The following is a 21386-nucleotide window of genomic DNA, read 5'->3' on the forward strand; positions in this document are numbered from 1 at the left end:
ACCAGTCAACATTTGAAGGAAAGGTAATGTTCCTCCTCATTGCTCCCATGCATGGGAGGACAGAGAGCCACCTTATTTCCCTTTCCGGAATCCAAACCGGACTGTTGCACCACCTGAACCTGCTGCCAGCCTCCCCTTCTAGCCCCTGCCCTCTTCCACACTCCCCCAACCTCTGAAAGACTTCTCTCCCCAAAACCCTTGCATGACAATCACTTGTCCTGAAGATGTGAAGGACCATGAAGGAACTGGCTCAGCTTCTTCCAAAGCCAAGCATCATCAGACCAGCTGCAACATCACTCATCCCATTGCATCTCTTCCCCCACACATAGCCCTTTAGAGGGCTTTCCAACAGCTTACAAAAAGCCACCAGGCTTTGCTGCTTCACCCAACGCCTATAATCACTTGGACAACCGATTGAAGCAGCACACACGAGCCCTGAGAAGATGGTAAATCTGATTTCTTGGTGTCTGCTAACGACAGCTTGCTTCAAACTCTTAAGACCCAGACTGATGTCTGAACCCAGCTCCTACCAGGGAAAAGAGCAGCACCCACTCGCCCAAATTTAAACCCTGCCGCAGGGGAACTGCAAAGTTGAAGCCTTTAGGCAGGCTCTGCTCATTCGCTCAGAGCTGCCGAATTTGGGGCTAAAATCAGCTGTGGCATCAGCAGCTGCTGCATGAGCCATTCACTCGCCTTCTGCTCACAGGGGCCAGGGAAACATTTGTACTAAATATGAAATCAGTTCCCAGGAGCTGCTAAAACACACTAGGAATTTCTGGAACAAATCTTGCAGCATCTAAGAGCTTTGTTCGCATTTGGGGTTGCAAGCACAGGATCGACTGTTGTATCGGATTTAATGATGGATGCCTACAAGTGCATGCGTTTAATTGGCGGATCTCCTTGCCTCAGGACACCAAAGTTAGGTGGGCTCCAAGTGGGGGCTGGATAAGCTCATGGATGGTTACTAAAGACATGGAAACCACCTGTGACTGAGGAAATCCCATGCTGTAGATCACCAGCAGCTGGGAGAGCATTGCTACATCCCTGCCCAGGCTCTGGGCCCTGCCCTGTGCTGGTGGCTGCTAGAGATGGGGCAAGGGGCTTGAATCTTTAGTTCTCTCCCTGCCTGAAAAGCCTTTCTTTTTTTTTTTTTTTCCCTTCACTGAAGCACAAAACCACAAATCCCCCACAGCCTGGGAGGTGTGCAATGGCACGGGAGAGCCATGGTGCCCCCACCAAAGGGTCCTGACCTGCTCTCGCTGAAGGCATCTCTGAAAGCAACCAGGGCTTCACGCAGCAGGAGACTACGGGCTACGACAGCTTTATTGTTTCCCCTGATGAGGAAGGAGGAGAACCGCCACCTTCTCGCGTGGGAGCAGCGCTGAAGGGGGAGAGGCGACCTGCTAGACAGATGACTCATTTCCATCGCCACCTCCTCCTCCAGTGCTAAGCGTCCTCAGAAAAGAACAAGAGACAATCCTTCAGGCTCCCTCTTTGCCTGCGAGAGGAATAAAAAAAAAAAAAAAAAAAAAAAAGAGTTGCAGCCAAAACCCCATCCCTGCAGCCATGAAGGATGCGTGCTGCTCCCCAGATTCAGCAGTGACGGGGCAAAAGCTCTCAGAGCATCACCTGCACCCATCAGCATCGCCCTGGGGTGCAGGCTTGGACCACATCAGCAGCCATGTTGCAATCTCCATAAACGCGATTCCCCAGCCAAGGGTTTCCCCCACGGCAGCATCCCAAACCAAGAGGATGGGGGGACAACCCTGCTCGTGAGTGGCAGCAGGCCCCAGCACCCCAAAACAAGCTCCACAGGGGCAGGTGCTGCAGCAGCCCCAAGGCAGGCTCTGTGCCATGATGCATCTCCAGTTGCTGTAGGTTGGCCGTGGATGAGGAAAAGCTCTAGCCTTGTTACCGAAACAACTGGAAAAGGCAAGAGGGAGGGTCACGCACCTCCCAAGGGCTCTACCACTTGATCCCACCTTGGGAGAGCAACAAGGGACAGCTCATGCCTCTCCCAAATTCCCTTCCAGGCTGCTGCAGATGAGCCAGGCTGATGCTTGTTTCACCTTGCAGCTTGAAGCCACCAAGAGCAGACCCGAGCGCACAGGCAGAAGGCTCCTGCAAAGCCAAGACTGCCTTCGCCTCTTGCTCCTGCATCTGGTAACCAAGCAACTTAAAGCCAGGTAGGAAGAGATGCGAGGCATCCAAACCCACTTAAAATTAGCAGGACGCACACCGCTGGCCCTACTGTTGCTTTGTGCAGCGTGTAAATATTTCAGAAAATTAAGATGCTCTTCATTAAGTGTCTACGCTGCAGCTCTGGGAAACGGAGGTAGGAAACCACGCAATTGTGGTGCTGCGTTTTTAGGGGCCAGCAGACAGGATCCATCGCAAGCCACCATGGAAAGAGAAACCATGTGTATGGAGTTGAGAATGTTTTCTTCTGTCAAGTACTAACCTGTTTTAAAAGTCTTCCTACCCATGGGATACCTCATTCTCCCCAGCCAGCAGCAACAAGAAGACTCGGGGGTTTCACATAAAAGAAAGGGGTTTTTTTGTGGAGAAAAATGATGAAAGTGGGGGAAAAATAATAAATAAGTGGAAAACACTGAATAAAATCAGGATGCAGCAGTTCAAAGCCTGTGTGATTTTTGGTGTATGTAAGCTTAGCTGCTTTAATCTGAGCAGTCTTCTCCATTTCATGATGCCCATCGCTCTGCTCACAATGTACACAGTGCGTTTATTATGCAGCCGGTGAGCAAATGGTAACGGAATATTTTAATCAGATTTTAACAAAATTAAAGTCCATGCGAGCCGAGGGGGAGAGCAAGGTAAACAGCAGAAAGGAAGGTTTAGTGTGCCTTTCCGTCCCGCTAACACGAAGAAGCGGCACTCGCTCTGCTCCAGCTTAGACAGCAAAACGCTGTGGCCCCGCACCTCCGCGCTGCATCCGTCCCGGCACGGTGCGGTGCCCAGCACTGGAAGAGTTTCTGCCAAGAGCAAGCCCTCGCAGGGGGCTTGTCACCATCACCCCGCTCCCAAAGCCCACCCGCTCCCACTGCTGCAGCTCCCCCCCAACATTTAATCCCCCTTTCTCTCCTTGTTATTCCATCCTAACGAAGGTGTTTGGTGCTGGGGGACAGGGGGAAGCGGAGGAGGAGCCTCCCACTTCCAGAGGGACTGATTAATGAAAGATTTTTCTATTACTGGGTTATTGCTCCCCATTTTTCTTAATTGAGGCGGTGCACCTCCATCCTCTAAACTTCAAGGATGACAATAATTAGCACAGCTAGTCTTTATTACTCTCATCATCTCTCCCCTTCAGGAAGTACAAGATCTAACACACCAGCAACGAATACGAAAACCAGCTTTGCAAGGCACACGCTTACGGACCTCACGAGCCACCCTGCGACCTTGTAATGAGCAGATTAGCACAGAATACATGTGGCCCTTTAAAAGAGAATATTTATTAAAAATACATCAATATATCACTGCTGTGGTGCACATGCAGCTTATTAACAAGAGACCCCCGCCTCCCAAGCTGGCTTTTGTCAGCAGCAAACACAGCCCTGAAGATAAACAGCAGCTGCCGGAATTAAGAGTAGCCCTCGCGTTAAGGCCAGTTGCTGTTAGAGCAGCATATCACCAGCTGCGGGGCCAGGAGAGCCGGACAACGGCAAAGGCTGGTCCTGAAATGTGGATTTAGGTAGTAAAAGGTGAGCCTGTAACATGGCTCTTAAGCACAAAGTAAGAAAACAAAAGAAATTGTGCTTGCCATCCTTGGGCAATGTTCACTGCCAATTAGGAACTAGCACTCCTAGCCTTATGGGTTAAATTTTTTTTATATATATATATATATTTTATTTTTTTTTTTTTTTAATATCATAGAATCATGGAGTGGTTTGGGTGGGAAGGGACCTTTAGAGGCCACCCAGCCCAACCCCCTGCAGTGAGCAGGGACATCTCCAACCAGACCAGGGTGCTCAGAGCCCCGTCCAACCTGACCGGGAATGTTTCCAGGGATGGGGCATCGACCGCCTCTCTGGGCAACCTGTGCCAGTGCTTCACCACCCTCAGCGTAAAAAATTTCTTCCTTATATCCAGTCTAAATCTGCCCTCTTTTAGTTTAAATCCATCACTCCTTGTCCTGTCACAACAGGCCTTGCTAAAAAGCTTGTCCCCATCTTTCCTATGGCCCCCTTTCAGCACTGCCAGGACGCACTCAGGCCTCCCCGCAGCCCCCTCCTCTCCAGGCTGAGCACCCCCAGCTCCCCCCAGCCTGGCCCCACAGCAGAGGGGCTCCAGCCCTCGGATCATTTTTGGGGCCTCCTCTGGCCCCGCTCCAGCAGCTCCACATCTGTCCCATGGACGCAGTACGCCAGGAGGGGTCTCGTAGATGATGCATTTGTACGTATATGATGTATATGTGTATACCGGTATCAGTTCAGAGCCCCAGCTGGCACAACACACGCTTAACGCAGACACAGCGCGGCCCTCTCCTGATCTCAGTCCCGTAGGATTTATCCCTTATACCCAACTATAAGGGATGAAATCGCTTCAGCTTCCAAACGGAGCCGAGACACTGGTTACACAACCTTGCAAACAGAGACTTGCCAAAAACCATCAAAATACCACAAGATTTACGACAAACTCGCCCCAACCGGCAACAACAGGAATCCAAGAGCAAAAGAAAACTCGGGGACGGATTGTCTTTCTGCTTGTACAACCCCTCCAGCCCCCAAGCGCCTGGCAGCAGCACACATATGTGTGTTTAAAATACACCTGTGCACTACAAAGCTCTTCACCAGACACCTCTCGTCAAGCGGGCAGAGCGCCAGAGCGAGAGGGCTCTGCCGCACGTCGCTCCGGGACGCGGTGGCAAAGCCCCGCACCAGCCCCGCGCCCACCCGAAAATCAGCACGGAACCCAACTGCCTTCCCCAGCAAAGCAGGGGGCAAGAGGAGTGGGATGTGTGCATGTATATATATCAAAAAATATATAATACATCAAATATGTATATTATACACATTACACACACATATATAGAAGTTTGCCTTCCTCAAGAGTCACATTTTCAGGCTTTTTCCCTGTAAACACTTATTAAAGAGAGGAGTTGGATTCTCCCCCCGCACCAGTAACATCTTGCTCTTGCTGCTTTTTCCTTATCAGCTATCAAAAGCGCTTTGAGAGGAGAGAGGTATCATTTTCTCCTTTTTTCGGCTGGGGAAATATGAGGCTCACGGTAAGGAAATACCTTGCTCGGTTGGGAACGGGGACAGATCCTGCTGCTGCGGGTGCAGCCATCAGGTTGCGCAGTCTCTTTAATCCAAGACTACTGCTCCATCGCAGGAGCCAGCTGGAGATTTCAGAAAAATATCCTATGGGAGACAACTTACTGTTCGGGAGTCAAAGAATGCTGTACACTGCTTTATAAAACTGAGGAAAAAGGACATAGACCCAAGCATTTGCAAAACAATTTTCTTCTTCTTCTTCTTTTTTGCAGCATCCAACAGCTCACTGAAGGCTGGTGGTCCCGTCCAAACTTGCTGAAGATCCAGCAAAACATTTCAGCAAGGCTGTGAGGAAAGTGGCACTTGTCATTTTGGCTGCACCCATCGAATTAATAATGACCAGCCAGGACGGGTGCTGCTGATAGCAACCCGCTCCCACCGCTCCTGAAATATTTATTGATTTTAAAGAATTATAGCCCAGCACCTGATGCAACTCAGGTTGTTTTCAGTAGGTTTCTATTAGGACAAGCCTATTTGCTTAAGCAAGTGATCAGGTCTTCAAGGACAGCCCCAGGTAGCATTAACGTACCGTAGAAACATGTCTGGTTCTGAATATAAGCTTTGAAATGGTCTCAGGCTATTTCTTCTCTGTGCTTTAAGCCTGCCTGAGGAAGTGATGGGTGTTTTACTCAAATAGTTCCTGCAAGAACATCATGAGAGTAAAGAGCATGAACCTCCCCGAGCCTCCATCCACCTCACGGCTTTTGGCACCGCTGCCATATAAACGGGACCCACGGCTGCATTTGATGGTGACTTTGGCACTATAAAGATTTGATGGTGACTTTGTCACTATGAAGACTTGCTGATGGCCAGCTTGGAAAGCAAAAGCCCACCAGGACCCCTCGGCACATCTGAGCTGGATATTAAGCCTAGATCTCTAGAAATTAATAAGATGAAATTTATTATAGCCTAAGCTGTTCGCCCGGCCCCCATCCCTTGTCCAGCCGAGCGCCAAAGGAGGCTGCGGCCAACGCTGCTCACGGGGCCGTACGATGGTTGCAGCGGGGCTGAGGCTGAAGTTTAGGGGTTTGGGGAAGGCAGAGCCACGCAAAAGCAAACGTTAATGCCCAAGCACCCGGGGTGTGAACCTGCCTTTTCTGCAGAGGAAGGGTAAGTATCTGGCCTTTGCTCCTGCGGTGCAAGAACAACGTGGATCTTTGCAAAAAAAGGGGAAAAAAAACATCTTTAACACAGAACAGGCCCTGCTCAAAGGCCTATGTTTCCCCTGTTTAATTAGCTCCTCAACGATGCAGAGTAAGCTTCCTCAGGAGCCTAAAGATGTATTTTTAGGTGCAACCGCTCCAAAAATAGAAGCATCCCCGCAGGAAGCTGAAATCAGCCATCAAGGAGCCACGTGCAGGTTGCACTGTGGATGCACCAGCTGTAAAGCACAACCCATGCCCATCCCAAGCACAGGGGAGATCAAAACATGCTCCCTTTGAGCACGGACCTCAGGACCTTCCCCCCAAAAAAAATCAAAATGCAACAATCAAAATGCAACAATCAAAATGCAACAATCAAAATGCAACAATCAAGTGTCTTTTGTACAGATCTGGGTGACATCCCGGCTGGTCCACCCCACAAGGACCACGGTCTCTCCTGGACGCCTGCCGAAGCAGAGGTGAAGTGCCCCCACGCCGCACGCCAGCGCTGACATGCAACAGGCAGGAGCTGCCCAGCAAAGGCTGCAGGCAGCAGGACGTCCCTCAGCTCCCTGAATGATGGAGACCAGCTCAAAGAGGAAAATGCTCACGGCTGTCGGGTTGGGGTTGTTTGGCAAAACTCTTCCCAACCTGTTATAAATCGTCATTGCAGGTACTTCAGAAGGAAGGAATTTTGTTTTCTTTCCTAGGAAGAACATCAGACAGGAAGGAGTAAAAAAACAAAAAAAATTAACTTTTTTTCCCTCCTCTTCCAATTGAAAAAGGGCAATTCCATTTTTTGAAGGGTTGGGGGTAGTTTAGGTGTTTTGGCAGAGTAATTTTTCACTTACAATTTTTTTCAATTGACTTTTAATGAAAAGAGAGCCTCACCCTGGAGTGAAAAAACAAGAGGGAGAGTTCTTTGGTCCCAACTCTGGTTTTTTTTTTTTCTTCCATAGGAAAAAAAGGAAAAAGAGAAAAATTGGTTTTGGGGAGATAGAGTTTCAGGGGGAAAAAAAAAAAAAAAACAACAAACATTCCACCAGGCTGCCACAATTTCTTTCCCAGGTGTTGAGAGCAGGGATGCCTGCGACACCTGCCCCTCGCAAGGGTTTCATCACTGGTTTGGCAACCTGCCCTTGGTTTGGGGAAAACTGGCTGGGAACGAGGAGAGGTGGGTTTCAGGAGGGGGCACACCATGTGCGACCTCCCCCAGCCATCACGCGAGCAAGTCTTGGCATTCCCATGGGTTGTCCCTGTACTCCCGGTCTCTCATGTAGACTTTGGGAACTCCTCAAGGCCTTTACGGACCCGTTGGCTTCGGTGGAGTCAACGACAAGATCCAGACGAAGCTCTGACTGGCTGCGGCCACCTCTCGGGCCTCTAGCCCTGCCCTGCGACAGGCAGAGCTCTCAGCAAAACCAGCATGGTTGGTACCTTCAGGGAGCTAGTCCAGGCTTATTTTAAGCAAGTCTGGAAGAGAAGAGGCCCTCCACGAAGACACTTGGCTAAACCTCCCTCCAAGGAGCACCTCTCACCCATCGCTCCCCCCCAGCCACCCCGGGACACTGCAGCAGGAGCGCCCAGCCAGGGCTGACATGGGATCCACACAGATTTGTCCGAGTGAGCTAGATCTCCAAAAGGAGGTGGAAGAAAACTACCGCTTTTCCAGCATTCAAGTTATCTCCATTTAATTGTAAAGCTTTTGGAGACCTAGCATCCCACAGCGTTAGAAGAGAGACTTTCTCCCAAGACCTTTCCTCTCCAGCCAGGGCATGGCCATCCTCTGGACCCATGGAGAAGACTTTGCTGGAAGATGATGTTTAACCAAACAAATCTGAGTATATCAAAGGGTCCAGGAGGTGAAGGGAAGCTCCTGCATAGTGATGTCCACACCTGCCTTGGAGTTGGATTGTCTCTTGATGTCCACACCTACCTTGGAGTTGGATTGTCTCTTGATGTCCACACCTACCTTGGAGTTGGATTGTCTCTTGATGTCCACCCCTACCTTGGAGTTGGATTGTCTCTTGATTTTGCATCCTGGCTAAGTTTAGCCAAGATATTGAAGCCAACAAAGCAGGCAGAAATGGCATTTGTCACCTTCTGGATGCTCCCTTAGAAACTCCCACCTGGCCAGCAGCAGCTCTCTCTGCTCACAGCTTCCACCAAGATCTGCAGAAGAGCCCCCCAGTATAACCCCGCTGTCCAACGTGAAAGGCAGAGCCCTGCCAAGACCAGCCTGGCAAGAGCCTCAATGACCAGCAAATGATTCAAGGGAATTCATAGCTGGCTGCAAACAGCGCCGCGAGTGCTGCAGAAAAAGGCCAAGGTCACGCACCGAGCAAGGGGGACACAGGGACTGCGGTGGCCCGGACCACCAGCAGCCCTGGGGAGAACACACAGCTATGTCATTGCAAAGGGGTTTTATGGCAAAATTATTTGAATTCTTTGGGGCTGAATTCAAGTTGCATGCAATTTCTTTTTTAACCACAACAATAAATAGCCGAGTGAGTCATTGCCCGAGAAAACCCAACAGCAGCTACCAGATGAACAACTTAGTGCTCACGTCTGCAGGATACAGCTGGGAAAGGGTGGGAGGTTCATGCTTAGGGACAAAGAAGAGGCAGTGCAACTTCAGTGAGAGTAAACGGCCAGCTCGGAGCCTTCCCCTGCATTTCGCATTTCCATTTTGCACAGAAAGCAAGAGAAGGCAGTTTTGTACATGAATTCGACTCAGCAACACTCAATAGCCGGCACCACATTGGAAACACTCAGCACCGCATCGCACGGGGCTTATAGTGCACAGCTTCTCCTAGCGCAAATCACCCCAGCCTTGCAATTAAAAAAAAAAAAAAAAAAAATCCATTGCCGGCATCTGAACATCCCCGTTTGGGCTTTTTTCCAAGAAAAGCATCTCCGTATCCATTAGCTATTGTCTCCCTCTAGCGCGGGCAGAGACCACGCTGCCTCCTGCCACGGCTGCGGCTCCTGGCCTGGCTGCAAACCAAGGGCTGAAGCTCTGCGGAGAACCGGGGGCTCGGGGCGGGCTGGAGAACACGCCAACTACCAGCTCTACCTTTGCATTGATGAATCAGCTTCCCACACACACCTTTTTTTTGGGGGGGGGTCTTTACATTTTATCTTAGCAGATGCTCAGAGCAGCAGGGATTTCTTAGCGACCAAATCGGCCAGCTAAAGCCTTCCAAATCTGAGACACAACTGCCAGCAAGCTGCGTTTTATCAAGGGCTGGAGAGGACACCAAGATGAAACAGCATCCAACCCCCTTCCCACTGCTCCCAGGGAACCATCCTAACCTCTCTTCACCCCTCAGAGAGGGGATTAGGGTCTGCTCAGCTGGGCTTTTCAGGGGATCTTTATACAGCTGCCTTTAACACCTCTGTACACCTCCTAAAGCAAAATAAAAACCTGCACTTCAATCTCAAAACGAAAGCTCTCGCTTCCTCTCCTGGGAGGATTTCTGCCAAGACAGAAAGGGAATGACACAGCAGATCTCTCCCCTTTTAAATGAGGCACTGCAGCAGCACCTTCACCCCCTGCTCTGCAGCTTAACCCAACAGAAAAATCAAGAGCCCGGAGACACGGCCATGTTTCCATATCCACGCTCACACCGCCTTCACTCCTCCAAAGGCTGCATCCAGAGGCTCTCCAGGCACTGCTGTCCCTTCCCGGAGCATTTCTTCCTTGAACAAGGCACCCTCAGCATTTGCAACACTATCTTTTTGAGGAAAAAGGGACATTGCTTTACCCGGGGACCCCAGTTCTCATGGGGACATTACCTGTGCCAAGCTCCAGACGAGCTGTTGGAGAGGGCAGCAGGACGAACGCAGCGGCTCCTCAACCTGCTCCACCTTCATGGCACTGCAGCAGGGATAGATAAGAGGTTCATCAACCCTGCTCCACCTGGTACCCGTGCAACCTGTTCACCACCAGCTTACCCAGGGTCTTGCAAAGCAACTGCCCCACTTAAACGCAGGGAAGGAAGCTCATGATGGAGGAAGTTCACTGGTGCCCATCTCTGCATGCTCTCCAACCAGCAATGCACACAGCAAGACATGCAGGAAGGCTCCAAGCACGCCTAGACCAGCTCCCCACGTACACGGAGAGAATTGTTATCTGGTGAGCCCAGGAGCAGCTCCTTGCTGAGATTCCGTGCTGTCCGTCGCCCTTATCTGTAAGGGGAAAGGAGAAGAGCAAAAAACACAGCCGAGACCCAGATGCATGGAAGAACCAAAGGAGAATATCTGATCCAACGGGAAGGTTGAGCTTCCACCCAACTGCGCACTAGAAAGTGGATACGATGGCACAAACTCAGGTCTGCTCTCCCACATGACGATGCATTTTACCAAGTGACAGAGCTTCAAAGAAGAGGAGCTTCCCAGCTGGGGTGGCCACAGGGACTCTCCAGATGGGCAGGACTGCAACCAGAGCGACACCACAACACCCCCAGCCCAAACCACCATCACTGAAGCTTGGGGGTTATGTTCCTAAAGAGTTTCGAAACAGTCAAACCTGCACAGATCCATTAAGCTGCAAGTTACCCAAAAACCAGGTGTCCAGGCATCTGCCAAAGGATCAGCCTCTGACTATAACCTGGGCAAGCGTGGAGACCCTCCAGGGTTCAGGTTTTCCTTAGATCTAGTTGCAGGGTGTGTCCCTGCCAGTAGAAATGTTTTCTACTTCACCTATAGAGCAGTTAGACTAACAGCATCTGAGTTTTTACTCAATGAAGTAACATCTCCCAGGAACATGACAGTTTAATGGCTACAGTTGAAACTCAAGGGTAGCTTTTGTGAAGAAAACACAGGTTTTTCAGTCTTCTCTCCCTCTTCTGAGCTATTTCATAGCTCTCAACAGGACTTGCATCATCCAGGAAACCACTGGGTCCATGTAAGGAAGAAACTTCTTCACCTCCTGTCTGTTCAATGGGGGGTGGGTGACAAAGCACCAAAATATTAACCAAAAAAAAAAAAAAAAATCACACAAAGGCAAGAGTGTGAAGAGCTCAGGGTGACCAGTTTGATCCATTTTACCTCTACAATTAATTCACTTTGGCCCCTATTTTGTTGCCTTCCCTCAAATAACCACGTCCTCAAGCGTTACCAAGAACTAAGCACCATCATCTCACCTTGCTGCCTGAAGAATCTCTTGCAGAATTGAAGTGTTCCTCCAAGACACTTAAAAACCCAAAGCAGAGGAGGGCCACCCAATCTCCCCACACCCCCAGAAGAATCCCTGTCCCATCAAAGACCCTCCCCAGGTTTGTTTCCAACAAAGCACCCAGTAACAGAGCATTAAACTAATGTCCCTAAAACTCCTTCCACCACAGGCTCCCACCCAGGAGGCAGGTCGGAGGCAGAGATGCTCTGCGCACCGCTGTCCAACACGCCCACAAAAGCTGGCTTTGCCATGCAGGCCGACCTTTCTAACTGTTCCTCCCCCTTGTACTCCCTGATTTTTCCCAGAGACGATACACAACATGGAACCACAGCTCACAGGATGGTTTGCTGGGGATTCTTTGGATTTTTTTTTTTTTTTTTTTTTTAAAACCTTAGTGCCTTTTCTTTAAAAAAAAAAAAAGAAAAAAGGAAGGCTGGCTCTGAAGTTTGCAAGCACCCCAGTTTGCCTCTTCTCAAGCTTGTGCCTCCTCCTCTACCCAAAAACAAGTCTATCAAGTGCAGCCTGATGCTCATTTCAGGGAGGGGAGAGGTGGAAGTGAGAGAGGGAAGGGAAGGGAGGGAAGAGGGACGACCCGAATCATCCACATTCAGTTAAAAGAAGAGAGCAGGAACACCTTGAATAATAGCATCCCTTTATTTGCTGACACAATTACAAAAACTGATTACATTAGCAACCAAAAAAAAAAAAAAAAAAGGAGTGTTTACTTGAGGTTGAAGTCAGAGGCAGCTAATTCCAAAAAAATGTAATTAAGTAAAACAGTGTACAACATCAGTATTAAAATGTTATATCCCATTGGTGACTTTACCACGTTGGAGTCTTCTGAACAAGTTTTATTCAGCAAAGAAAGATATAAAGATTATGTGTTTACTGTGTCTCCAGGAATGTAAAGGTCTAATTATCGAAACAGGTTTGTTTTTATTATAAAACTAAACTCTGGAGGTGTCTACAGAGTTGGGTTTTTTCTTTAAATCAGTAGTCTAACAAGGATTAGAAAAGACAAAACTCTGTTCAGTGTTTCTGACAAAGTAGAAAGGGTGAAAACATAAATAAGGCTTTAATTTGGCAAAATATAATACAATGCCTTCTGCTATCCTCAAATTAACGATTCCCCCGTGACTTCATTCTGCAAGAGAAACACAAGACGCCACGTCAACCAAACAGTTTCCGAAGGGCAGCGTTCAAGCGAATCCGCGCCTCGCCAGCGCTTCGGTGGCTCACGCCAGCCGCTTCGTTAGCGTCGGCCCACGCTGAAGCCCAGAGGAACAAGCCAGGGCGGCGGAGGCTGAGCAAGAACGGCCTCCCAGAGCAGAGGCCAAGGCACAGGTAGCGCCTTCCTCCCACGTGCACCAAGCCCGTCCTACGAGACCGGGCTCGCCCCACTGTGAACACCCTGTTACCAGCCCTTAAGACCAGCTCTGCTGCCCACACTGTATTACAGAGGCAGCAGAAAAAAATACCTACATCAGGAAAAAACCAAGTCCCTATCCTCAGTAGACTCTCCCCTTAATTGGTTTAGTGGTGGACTTGGCAGTGCTAGGTTAATGGTTGAACTGGATGATCTTAAAGGTTTCCAACCTAAAGGATTCTATGGTTCTATGAGAGGGAGCTCTGACACTTCTTGTAGCAGCTCTTTCAGTGCCAAGGCTTTGCTGCCTCCCAAACCGAACAGTTCACAACCCACCTCCAGACCCAGCTCACATCTAGCAGAGGCTCACAAGCTGCATCAGCTTCCTGAGAAAGGTTAGTGTCTCGAGTTTATCCAACCGTTAGCTAACTTTGGGTCATTTAAGAAGTTTACCGGCATGATGCAGTCAACCACAAAAGCCCAGGTTTCCAAGTTGGCTGTATTTTAAAATAAAAGCCTTGTTCGTGTGTCTATAATTGGATGACGAGTTCATGCCAGACTGATGCTTCAGATAATCATATCCCCATGACCACAGCAAGCCACTGCTGTTAACTCAGCGACAGCCCAGGGGGTTACTTTATATCCTCCATCCCAAAGCAACAGGAGCATGGAAGCGTAGACATTTTGCTCATGTAGCTGGGACAAAGGGAACAAGGCACAGGCGCTGGGAGAACAAAGTTTTGGGAAACCTGCTGCGTGAAGTGGCAAGTAGTGGAAGGGAAGGACAAAGAGTTACATACGCAGAGAGGGACACTGAGATGTGAGATTAGTCCCAACTAACTGAAATATGGATCCAGAGAGGGACAAATCTGGTGCCTACTAGAAGCTCTTGATGAATTGCACGCAGCCAGTTTCAGATTTTGACACCAGAGTTGTTAAATCTGAACAAGGTCCCACCGTCGCTGAGCAGTGTCCCTCCTGACAGCCACCCAGTTCAACTAGACAGCCACCAGCTGCACCTACCTACTAGCTGGTAGTGTTCTCGTCCCTTTGACAGCATTTGGCTTACTGACACGAGCAGCTTCTTGAGATGACCTACATCCTGGTTAAGATTCACCGCCACATTTAGTCTTTTATCAGTCAATTCCTGGAAGAAGGAAAAAAATCATTAAAAACTCATTTACAATCTAATTACCAAGACAGTCTAGAATTAGATCCTCCATATAAAATTACAACTCCTTGTGCGGATGGGAACAATTCTTGTAAGTCAGAGGGTTAAGGCCACATTTAAAGAGAACACGGTTCAAAGTCAAGAAGCTGCTTCCTGTTGCAGGGAATTACCTGCACACACCGAAGACCGGCGAGAGCATCGCTGACCTCCGGCTCCCAGCCTCCCTGCCCGGGGCTCCACTTACTCACTGCTTCCAGGAATTGTGCTCGTAACCACGGCTGATCCGGCCTCTGAAGTTATTACCCCACGTCCCCACCAGCCCGGCTGAAAACCCCACGCAGACGAGAGTGCATGCTTTGTTACGCAGGCTGCTAAGCGCAGCGACGGTGCGCCCAGCGGGAGGGATGACTCCTGACCCCCGCAGCTGTAACAACAAGGCTGTGAGACCACCAAGGACTTGGTCCGCGTGAGGGTCTGTGGGATGGTGTCCTCAGCAGTACATAATACCCAAGCACAAGGCAGTTCCAGCTGTGAAACCATTTGAAACAGCTGGCTGGAGATACGCACCTCCTCCCACCCACCCCGCAGCACTGGTGCTCCTGTTCAGGCTCGGGACATGGGCTGGTGCCCGCCTGCTATCCCAAGGGTTCACCCTCTGCTCCGAGCTGCTGCGAAATTCCTGCTTGCCAGTGACACCCAGACTTGGGAGACTTCACAAAGCAGTCTAAGCACCAGTCAACACGAGAAACGGAAAAAAGAAAGCTACCAAGAGCTAGAAAACTGGTTTCTTGCTTTGAAATGAAAATGCTGAGCTTGCTTTTCTAAACAAAATTGCTTTTTTTTCCAACAGTTTATTAATAGGGAAGGCTCACAACTCAAAACAGACTCTTCCTCTCTTGCCTGCCCTCCTCCCCAAAGTCAGTCTTGCTGAGCTGACGGTGATATAATCCCCATTTTATTACCTTTATTGATTAGCTCCTCCAGAGACATACAAAGAACTCAACATCTAGAACACACATTACAGCTCCTTATTCAGCACGTAATATGGACGTGCAGATAACCTGTAGGAGAGCTTTCCCCTTGCAATTTAACAGCTAAAAATAAGCAACTCCGCCTTGGTGTCAGCAATACAGAAGTACCCAATTCTCAACATGAGCACAGAGGTGTTTGCAAGCGCACAGCATCGGCCAACTCTGCACCAATGAAAGCGGTTTTACTAACAGAATGAGACTGATGCATAATGCTGTCGCAAATCTCTCCCTAGAGTTTCAGGGAAATTAGAGCAAGTTCAGAGAGGGCCACTTTCCCAGCTCCCATTCGGCTGGAAATGCCGCTAGACTTGCTGTAATGCAGAGTGGGCATTAAATCAAACTCAAGCACCTGCACCATTACAGAAACTACTCGGGGCTCACGCAAGAGAACAAAGCAATGTATTGCAAAGCTCTTAAGTGCAACTAGTAAACATTCTTCTACTGTAAAAAATCATTGGGAATCTGCATTAGGGTAGCCTTAACCTATTTTACCCTTATTAAAATAGAAAATCAGGTCTGCTAAGCCAATTCTCAGTCCTGACAATCTCATACGGCTTGATGAAAGCAGAAAGGCAAATGCAATTAGCATCCCGGCAAACGAATGAGTCACAGCACTGCCCGACAGCGCTGGGTACGTGAGTGCCTCTGCATTAGTGCAGAAACCATCATGAGCAGAAGCAACGAAGGAGCCTTTCAATTCACTCCCAGCCCTCATCTCTGGGAAGAGCTCTTCTCTCCCTTATTCGCTTCCTCTCCCTTCTGTTTTGTGGCTTCACTCACCTCAGGCGGTGTTTACTCATGAATTGTAGGCACATCCCCAGCCCTCCTGGGGCCAATCCTGACCAGCTCACAATGGATTTGGGCTCACCACAGTCACACTGCAGCTTCTCCTAACCCAGGAGAGCAAGACTGCCTTGTGTAGTCATCGCTGGGCCCCAGCCCCATGCTCTCCATGACTCAGGGGAAAGCCACGTCTTCGGGATACGGGGATGAGGAGAGGAAGAGGATGGTAGTGGGGAACCCCCTGCCATCACAGACCCAGTAGCTAAGACAGGCGCTGAACTGACAGATTCCCCTCCACCATGATTTACATGTACGGCATTTCTAGTTTTCAATGATAGAGTGTTTTACCGAGATCTTGGGGGAAAAGCACATTAGATTTCATATAAGCCACAAAATAAGTTTACTGCCTAGGCAAGCTGCTGAATATAAATTACTTCCTTAAAGCATACTAAAAGGCACCCTTTAGTCATCATCTAATCCCATAAGTGACAAGGAAGCTGATTAGAAAAACCAAATGGTCTATTTTTAAATAGAAAGAAAAGGAGTCTAAAGAAAACACATAGAATGTGTTTGAGGGTTTACACAAGCATCATTTCTCAATTTTGTGCGTTGGTTCCAGTACCCAGAAGGAACAAATATGCTCATTTTCGAGCATGTGTTTTCAGGTTCTTCTTAAAAAGAGACACTGTTGCTAGGTGGAAGGGGCTGGAAGACTTCCTTTTTTAATCTGAGAGCTATTTTAAGCTGGGTTTTTAAGCTTCTGGGGAGATAGCCTTCCCCTGTCGTGTGTCTGTCTCCTCCACCCACCCCACCCCCCAAAAAAAAGAAAAGCAGCAAAAAGGGCTTGGGGAAGAAGATAAAGAAAATTTTCTAATTCCGGTCTCTGCCAATGGGTACCTGTCAAGAGCACTGTTTAGACAATTAACATATTTTTACTAATGAAGGCTTCATTACAGGTTTATTAGGACTGTTTTTCCACACACCTCTTTAGAATAAAGCGATGGATATTCTGGAGGAAACCTGGTCAGGGTTCCACAACGTGCCCACGCAGCTACAGCGGAGCAAAGCATGAGCCAGAGGGGTTGCGCAAGTTAAAGGTAAAGCAATTAAATCAAGCTAGCATACTCGGGCCACAGCAGGGCACATCTAATGACACCCAGCTCAGGAGAGGGCTCACCAGTGTCACCAGCCACAAAATGCCATGGCTGGTGGCATTGCTGTTCTGATGTACCCCTTGGATAAGCCACAAAGGCACAGCAGAGGGCAAACAGTTTGGCATTGGTTTGAGGAGGGGTTTTCTTCTCCAGCCTGCTGCAGAGAGGGCCACAGAGCACCCGACTGTCACCATCACCAGCTGGCCTCCTGCTAGCAACACAGGAGAGGGCTTGGCTGACCTACCATCCCTCCCAGGCAACCAGCTCAGAGTTGGGACATCCGTGGTTTCGCAGGCCCAGCTGTATCTCTGGCTCAGAGATGGTGATCCTACAATGCAAGGGTCGACCAGCATCCACAACTAATCACTCTGGAAAAGCTATTTCATTTCTGCTAACGACTACAAAGGCACAGGCTTTTCTACAGTACTCCTTAGAGAATGCCTAGCTTCCTCTCGCAGCTGAAGCTACTTATTTTCAGCAGCTAAAAGGAGTCGATATAAATTATTTGTCCTACCAGCAAGTGCTTCTCTCCCCCTCAAAACAACAGTATTTCCTTCCACTCTATCCATCAGAAGAAAATGGATAATGAGTTCCACTGACACCACTTAGCTGTGTAAAACGTGCTGGGAAGGCATCTGCTTTAGCCTTCCCCTCCCAACTGCCTTCTGGAAAGCTGTTTGGAAGCTATTTTGAAGCTGGTGTGAAAGCTCTCATTTCCAGAGATGGAAAAGCCCAGTTACAAAGCCACGACTCAACCGCTTGTACAGGTGGTGTCTTTTTAGGGCCAGCACTCGGAGTACCAGCTACACCAGCAGTTCAGCGATCAGCTGTGCTAACAGTAACCCACAGGCTCACGCAAGCCACCTGCAAGCACGAAAACAGGTCACCCCAGCGCCCACCTAATTCCAGACCCTGCAATTACGATGCCATTGTACACGAAGGATACAGAACACCATCAGTCTGGAGAGTTGCTCACCCACAGCACAAGGCAGTGCTCAAGTCTGTTGCTTACTGAAGCTCAGGCTAGTAAGATTTTGCTGCTGGACCACTTCTAGGTCAGCACAAATTTCCAGGAGCCAGGACCAGCTGAAGTTGAATTCTGGTACCTACCAGTGGCTAAGGACAGGCTCTTGCCCACAGCTGCAGAGGACCAGAAGGGTCAATGTTCTGGCAAGAGACTTTGTCTGCCTTGGTGTTACAGGGCATGCAAGACTACCTGCTTTCTTTGGTGTTACAGATGTCAGCAAGTGCCAACCCAACAGTTAGTATTTTAAGCTCTTTTAGTAATCAGCAGATTTATTTTTAGCCTCCTTTCTTGAAAGGGCAAGTCTGGGGATCTTCCCCAGACTCTTCCCACTTGTGCCCAAACCAAGCCAACAACCCTTTGGAAGCCCAGCACCTCTCCCCTTCCTCCTTACAAATTTGAGCTACAGGAAAGAGGTCATAATCCAGATGACAGCAGAACTCCCAATGCTTAAAAAGATGTCAGCATCCTTGGGATACAGCTCCAGGACATCACCCTGACAAGTTGTAGGACAGGAAGCTTCATTAAGCCTTAATTTAGCATCAGCAGAACACACCCTGTTCCTTTGCTGGACCTCCCTTCCCAAAGTTCACGTTTTGCTTGAGATTTCCATTGCCCCTGAGCATGGGAAATCAAGGTCAGGTTGGACAGGGCTCCGAGCAACCTGGTCTGGTTAAAGCTGTCCCTGGTCACTGCAGGGGGGTTGGGCTGGGTGACCTCTAAAGGTCCCTTCCAACCCAAAGTATTCTATGATTATATGGGCTCAAAAGAAACACTCACCGACTCTGTGCAAACATCGCTGTTTTCAATAACATTGGCATCCCCAACAACTTTTCCAATTTCTCTCTCAAGAGATGCCAAAGACTCCTGGGCCTGTAGGGGAGGAAAAAAAAAAAAAAACAAATAAAAAAAAGGGGAGGCACAACAATTGGCCAAGGCTGAGAAGCAAACCCTCACCTCTCCAAGAGCACTAGAGACACAGGAAATCATTGTTCAGGAAGAAATCTGTTTTTATGCCACATTTGCTCAGGGGACCAACACATTTGCCAAGATTGACATGTCTCCTTACAATCAACATGTTGCATGTCAGCCTGCCTGTATCAAAGCAATTCTACAGGGAAGCTTTAATAGTCTCGTGTCAACTTATTAGGTAAAAACTGTGCAGCAAATTTTTTGTGCAAGAGTAACAGCACAGGCAGGTCTCCAAAAGCCTAATCATAGCTCTGCATTTATATAGAACAAACCATAAACCAGAGACATCAGCACAGCTCACTTCATACATCAACATCCAATAAAATTGTCCTGAGCAAAATGTTTTGAACACCTTATTGCAGCAAGTCTCCTTTGTCTTCTCACTTCCTAGCAGTGCTTTTGTGATCATCTGTCCCTGGCCCCAGGACAAGACCTGCCCCACCAACAGCTCTCCCCACTCCAGCCCTGCAAGAACACAGCCCAATTTTCTTACTATGCATCTCCCGTGGAAGGAACAAAGTGTTATACTGTCCGGAGCCAGAGTTCAGCCACTCTGCAGGCTACTCTTAACTCCATTTATCAATTCTCCCGTGAGAGGTTCGTTTCTGGGGTGACAGACAGCACTGAGACCTCTCACACTTAAAGATTTCCCACTCCAATCCATCTTGCAAGAGCAGCCATTGAGGAAGAGCAGAGGAAACCCACCTGCTTGTCTCCTCCAGCTTGTGCAGAGCTAACTTTAAAGATTTTCAGTCTCCTGGATTATAGGCAATTTGTAACCACGTGCAAATGGGCAGATGGCTTGTAAACCAACTTGTAACCCCCTGCCATTTGAGACTGGATTTAAAAGCTTCAGGCTATGGTGTGGCTGTAGGATGGGCTTTTTGTTAGGCTGGGTTTCTTTAAATAAAGAATTATTTGTCACTCCCAAATCACCACTTGTTCCCATTGGCATAAAATTGTCATGAACAAGAGACTCTTTCAAGAAGGATAATTAAACAATGCTGTTAGTTGCATTTTTATCATTTCAACAGACATGCAGGTATCTTGCATGAGCTCTTACACCCGCAGTTCCAGTCACTTGGGGAACCAGCGACCGGAGTAGGACACTCCACCAGGCAGGCAGACTGCTCAAGCCGCTCAAATCACCATATTTGCCAGCACTGCAAAACTACAGCTCTTGAGGGTTTCGATAACCTTTATATCTGCAATTGTTAAGGGTCTCTGCTTACCTTGGGCAAGTCACCAGCTACCTTCTGTCTCTCGTTTTGATCAACTTTGAGTTTTGATAGTGTTTCGTTTAGCTGCGTTTTCAGCTGCAAAATAGTGACAATCAGTTTCCCCTCACACACACAGATTTCATTTGCCTGTCCCACGGATTAACCCAGTGCACACTGACTGCAAACGGAGTAAGATTACTAACAATCATTGGACATACTGGATTAGTCAACATGTATGATGAGGTTTACAAGGACAGTCAAGGAAGAGAGACTCCATCTGTAAAGATAAACATAGAGAATGGAAACTACAGAAAAGACATGGTTTGATTACGAGTGGTTTTGACTTTTAAACTACATTGCCAGTAGGAATATTAGCAATACTGAAAGTATGTAAGCCTCTCCAGCACTCTTATCACCAGTCAGCCCAGACTTCAACTTAATTCACAGCAAATATGCAAAAATCTAGATTGCCATCTTCCTAATTCAGGCTAAACAGTCACTTTACTGCTGAATAAACTAAAAAGCTCTACTTGTCATCTTAATAAAGCACCACTTACTACAACTATGTTGACTTAACCAGTCTGTTAATGTCACATCAAGGCATGAATCACTGACAGGGGTATATTAAGTTGTCAATTGTTTTTAGATTCAATCAAAAAAAGTGAAATTATTTCAGTCAAGAGGGATGAATACTTTGTACTGGCTGCCCTTAAAACTACAGCCTTCCAAAGGATATAAACATTTTTTAAAGAATATTTCGATTGCTCTTCAACACAGCATACAGAACCAGCCACAGCACTTAAGGCTTGAGCCTCAAAATAGGAGTGCTAACAAGAAGCTCGAGTGCCAATTTGGTTGGATTTGTGCCTCAAGTGCACTGCGCTCATGTTCACTACTCCTGCTGTCAATCTTCTTGGGAGCCAGCAGGGGATTCAAGAAGTGAACAATAGGGCTACTCAGAGCCCTGAGTTCTCACCGATTCCAAACCTACGCATTGTATTTGTCTCACCCTTGGAAAGTTTCCCCTTTTGGAGCACCTGGACTGGTGGA

The 21386-nt window shown here is 48.4% G+C and overlaps 1 protein-coding gene across 1 annotated transcript in view; it reads right to left on the reverse strand.

Annotated features, from left to right (window-relative positions):
- Nucleotides 1–8282: 8282 nt before the first annotated feature.
- KTN1 (kinectin 1) overlaps nucleotides 8283–21386 on the reverse strand; it is a 58653-nt gene continuing 45549 nt past the window's right edge. Inside the window, exons 40-45 of the mRNA XM_075713067.1 lie at nucleotides 20349–20432; nucleotides 18925–19017; nucleotides 14005–14128; nucleotides 10555–10627; nucleotides 10235–10316; nucleotides 8283–8480 (exon numbers count right to left, since the gene is read on the reverse strand). Coding sequence (XP_075569182.1) covers nucleotides 8283–8480; nucleotides 10235–10316; nucleotides 10555–10627; nucleotides 14005–14128; nucleotides 18925–19017; nucleotides 20349–20432 — 654 coding nt within the window. The remainder of the gene's footprint in view (nucleotides 8481–10234; nucleotides 10317–10554; nucleotides 10628–14004; nucleotides 14129–18924; nucleotides 19018–20348; nucleotides 20433–21386) is intronic.

This window comes from Pelecanus crispus, chromosome 6, assembly GCF_030463565.1.
Source record: "Pelecanus crispus isolate bPelCri1 chromosome 6, bPelCri1.pri, whole genome shotgun sequence".
Taxonomy (NCBI): domain Eukaryota; kingdom Metazoa; phylum Chordata; class Aves; order Pelecaniformes; family Pelecanidae; genus Pelecanus; species Pelecanus crispus.